The 4,553-nt window shown below is 40.1% G+C and overlaps 1 protein-coding gene across 1 annotated transcript; it reads left to right on the top strand.

The window, feature by feature from the left end:
• Positions 1-234: 234 nt before the first annotated feature.
• LOC112153691 (protein ZBED8-like) lies at positions 235-1,476 on the top strand. The gene has a single exon (XM_024284059.1). It carries the CDS (start codon positions 235-237, stop codon positions 1,474-1,476), a length of 1,242 nt encoding a protein of 413 aa, XP_024139827.1.
• Positions 1,477-4,553: the final 3,077 nt, after the last annotated feature.

The following is a 4,553-nucleotide window of genomic DNA, read 5'->3' as shown; positions in this document are numbered from 1 at the left end:
TTGGCCATCATTGGCTGCAAATGATCACGCTACACCGCTTGTCCAGTCAGCGCTGCAGGGAATTTAGTGCGCGCTCAGCAGTCAACGTGTGACTATCGTTGTGGTACGTCGTGTGGTTTCTTTAATATTTTTGTTCATAATATGTCGACCAAAAGAAGAAAGTGGTCGGATGAATATGTACAACATGGATTCTCATGTATCACAGAACGTGATGGGAGTCAGCGTCCTATCTGCATGATTTGCAACGACAAGTTGAGCAACTCTAGTCTCACACCGGCAAAACTAAAGGAACACTTCTTGAAGCTGCATGGAGACGGAGAATACAAGAACACAACACTTGCTGAATTCAAGGTGAAGAGAGCCAGATTCGATGAAAGGGCTACTCAGCCTGCTCTTGGATTTGTCCCTGTTAACAAACCGATCCTCACAGCATCATACGAAGTTGCTTACCTGATCGCAAAGCAGGGCAAGTCACACACCATTGGTGAAACACTCGTGAAACCAGCTGCGTTAGAGATGTCGAATCTGATACTTGGAACAGCGGCCGAAGGTAAATTATCCCAAATTCCCCTTTCAAATGACACTGTCAGTGACAGAATAGAAGACATGAGTAAAGACATCTTGGCTCAAGTAGTCGCAGATTTGATTTCAAGTCCTGCAAAATTTAGCCTTCAACTCGTCGAAACCACAGACGTTTCTGATCTAAGCCAGCTTGCTGTTTTTGTGCGCTATGTGAAAGACCACATGATAAAAGAAGAGTTTTTATTTTGTAAGCCTCTTACAACAACAACGAAGGCAGCCATTGTGACGCATTGTATTCTACACAGACATGTGTTGGCAACAAAAACCTTGCCTCCAAAAATGGCAGAAGTATTAAAAACTGTGGTGGAATGCGTGAACTATGTCCGAAAAAGTGCTCTGAGGCACCGCATCTTCAGTGAGCTGTGTAAAGAAATGGACTCTGAATTCGAGGTACTTCTGCTCCATTCTAATATTCGGTGGTTATCCCGGGGACAGGTGCTGAATCGTGTTTTTGCCTTGCGTGCGGAATTGGCCCTGTTTTTGCAAGAACACCAACACTGTCATGCAGATCACTTCAAAAATCCTGAGTTTATTCTCATTTTAGCGTACATGGCAGATATATTCGCAGCACTCAATCATCTCAATCAGCAGATGCAGGGTGGTGGAGTCAATATCATGGAAGCAGAAGAACATCTGACAGCTTTTCAGAAAAAGCTACCATTGTGGAAACGGCGAACAGAGAATAATAACTTTGCAAACTTCCCGCTTCTGGACGACTGTGTAAGTAAGATCGAAGATATGTCTGGAATCGGAGATATATCTGTATCCACGGAACTGAAGCAAACAATTACCACACATTTGGATGCGCTTGCAAAGTCCCTCGAAGGATATTTCCCTACCTACAAGACAGTCATACCCAGCATGGGTGAGACAGCCATTCACGTTTGCTGTTGAGACCGCAGATGTCAATGATGAATCTCTCGACGAAATCATTGAAATTCAGCAGAGCCAGATTCAACAGCAACTCTTCAGAACAACAACGCTCTCAACGTTTTGGTGTCGACAAATTAACAAGTATCCAGTTATTTCCAAGAAAGCCCTGGATTTTTTGATACCATTTGTTACGACATATCTTTGTGAGCAATCCTTTTCGAGGTTGCTGGACATAAAAACAAAGAAAAGGAACAGACTTTGCTGTGAAAATGACATGAGAGTGGCCCTCGCCAAGGTGAAACCACGCATATCTGAACTGGTCTCTAAAAGGCAGCAGCAGAGGTCACACTGATTTGCAGGTATGTAATTTGTTGTGAGTTTATCCATTTTGTTGGTTTTGAACAAGGTGATGTTCATGCACGGCTCATTTTGTGTACCAGTAAAAAACTTGTTTCTAGATTAAAAAAAAATAAAAATGTCACCAAATAGGGGTTCGGTGAATGCGCATATGAAACTGGTGGGGTTCGGTACCTCCAACAAGGTTAAGAACCACTGCCCTAATGTCTTGTTCTGAAGTTACTTTTTTTTACAAGCCCATTCATGCATTCCCCTGCCGCTACATGTCCATGTGTGTTACCACCCCTGTTACCACTCCACCTCCAGAACTCAGCTCATTGCTCTCACCAACCAGTGCGCCTGCAGATTGGTTGCTCCAGCTACTCGAGGCTTTTGTCATTTCCACTTGCTCGTTCCTCCCAGCTCCTGTGCTAAACACATTTCGTTTGCTCTGAAGCTCATATTCCTTCCACTGGATAGGACAGCACAGGTGCAGTCATCCCCACACCTGGTTTATTCTTCAAATCATTTTATTTTCAAACAAATTATTTTCTTGTTTTCCTTGCTCCATTGTTTGTTTCCATGTTAAAAGATAAGATTTGATGGAGTTTTAATCACGTTAGGTGTGATAAAGTATTCTCTATTCCATTTGCTATTCTTGTATTTGTGCACAGTTGCACCGTGGTGTTTGCAGTCCTATTGAAAGCATCTTTCAGCATAGATCTTAGGTGCCGTGTCTTAAATGTCCGAGATGCAAAACAGTGTCTGCAATCCTGCTTTAGATTGAATCAAATTGAGTCCATATAATAAATCAATCCATTTTGCAACTAATCTTGCAGATTTTTCTGCATGGTTTACCTGAAATACTCATTTTATTTTTATTAAAGGCATATGTGTTTGATAAATTGGGACTCTTATTTTGCATACGGACTGTCCAATTGTGCCCAAACTTTGTTTAACAGTGGTTGGGATAGGCTCCAGCAATCCCGTCCCTTATTTCGCATACTTAACAGATGCAATCTAGTAAACCAAATGAGAAAGATTTTTGTAGGTACCATTGAGTTTGGACGCGTTTTTATGCACTCAAACTGTTATGGTACGTTCCACCAGGCATGTGACACATGAGCGAACAGATTCCTGAACGCTTGTGTTCACACCAAGGTAGTGCAACCCGTTACTTGGGGGTAGCACTAGCATGGAAGTGGTACGAAATGTTGATCTGTAGGTCTTTTGATTTTTGCTCCAGCCTTTTTCTTTCACAGATCTATTCCAATATATGAAAGACTTGGATTCCTACAATTCCAGCTGATCACAAACCAAAATTTCTCCTCTATGATCAATTTTCAAATAGCTGTAATTAAAAAAGGACTACCAAATCTGAGTCCCTGATTGATCCAAGTTCAGTCTGGTTTAACTTAAAACACTAGTTGTTTTGGATTAGAAAAAAAATATATATGTATTTACTGTATTTAGTTTTCTTTTTATATATACTGTAAATATATATATATATATATATATATACAGTATATATATATGACTCTCCAGCTGTTTTGTCCCCATTCTGTCTACCACCTCTTTGCAAATGTCACAATGAAAACCCCTCTCCCTTTTTTTTCTTGCTAAAATACTGTAATTTAAAAAGTGGTAGAGCAAAAAGTGGACAGCAATTCAGCCCAGAGCTGCTTTGAACTGCTGTTCTGGCTAAGCTGTCAAGTTTCCTGTGATCAATGACCTTTAATGCTGCATTATGTGGTAAAAATTACAATTTCACACCATCAGAGATAACCATTCACACACTACAGCGCGGCAGCAGGTAGCCTTTGTCAGTGTCATCATCAGATTCTCTCGGCAAAGACTAACACACTTTCCTTCCCACATGGCGGCTTGGTGAGAATCCCCCCCTTTGGCCTCTCACTTTAGCCCATTGGCAAACCTCTTCACTCATTTCCAGTGTGCTGGGCAGCATTAGCCCCCTGCTGATGAGGACATATGGGGCTAAATAATTTCACAACAGCAAAAAAAATCAATATGAAAGATAATAAACAAATATTTACCCAGGAGAATTGAATCTAAGGCCTAGTTTCACCCCTATTTGACACTCGATTTTCTTTTTTTATCTGATTTGTATTAGGAGAGCATGGGAGTTTCTATCAGGTGGAACATTTTTCCTGTGAGTTTTACTTTTTTTCCTCATTTTACAGGGAAAATTGGTCCCTCAGACCCTGCAAGTTTTAGGAGTTTAATCCAGAGAACAAAACATCCTCATGTGACTCATTGAGTTTGAAGATCAAGTTTTGTTTCATTCAAAATAATTATTTTAAATCAGCAACAGAAAAATGCCATGCAATAAAATCAAAAATAAACTTAAATTCCACCATAAAAAGGCTCCACTGCTCCTTTGTGTGACAAATCTGTAATCCCATTTGTCAATACTGTGTACATCTTGATTTAGACTTCACTGTTTTAAATCTATTTTTTTTTTCATTTAATCCCGTTTCCTTGGTCTGCAGCTCTAATGTGAAATTTATGGCTTGAATGGCTGGATGTGCCTGACAGACATTTATTCCTATAAACAAGTTTTCCAGTCAAAGTCTTAAATTAAACTGCCATTTTTTTTAAATCTGCTGGCATTTTAGTGTTACCAGAGGGTACAGATGCAGCCGTAAAGCTAAAAAAAATCTCTCAGTAATTGGATTGTTAACACTAATCATTTAGAAAAAGGGGAAGATTGAAAATGCTGGAGCTGAAACTAATTCAGAGTA

This window comes from Oryzias melastigma, linkage group LG10 (assembly GCF_002922805.2).
Source record: "Oryzias melastigma strain HK-1 linkage group LG10, ASM292280v2, whole genome shotgun sequence".
Classification (NCBI taxonomy): Eukaryota; Metazoa; Chordata; class Actinopteri; order Beloniformes; family Adrianichthyidae; genus Oryzias; species Oryzias melastigma.
This window is presented reverse-complemented; position numbering and strand designations above follow the sequence as displayed.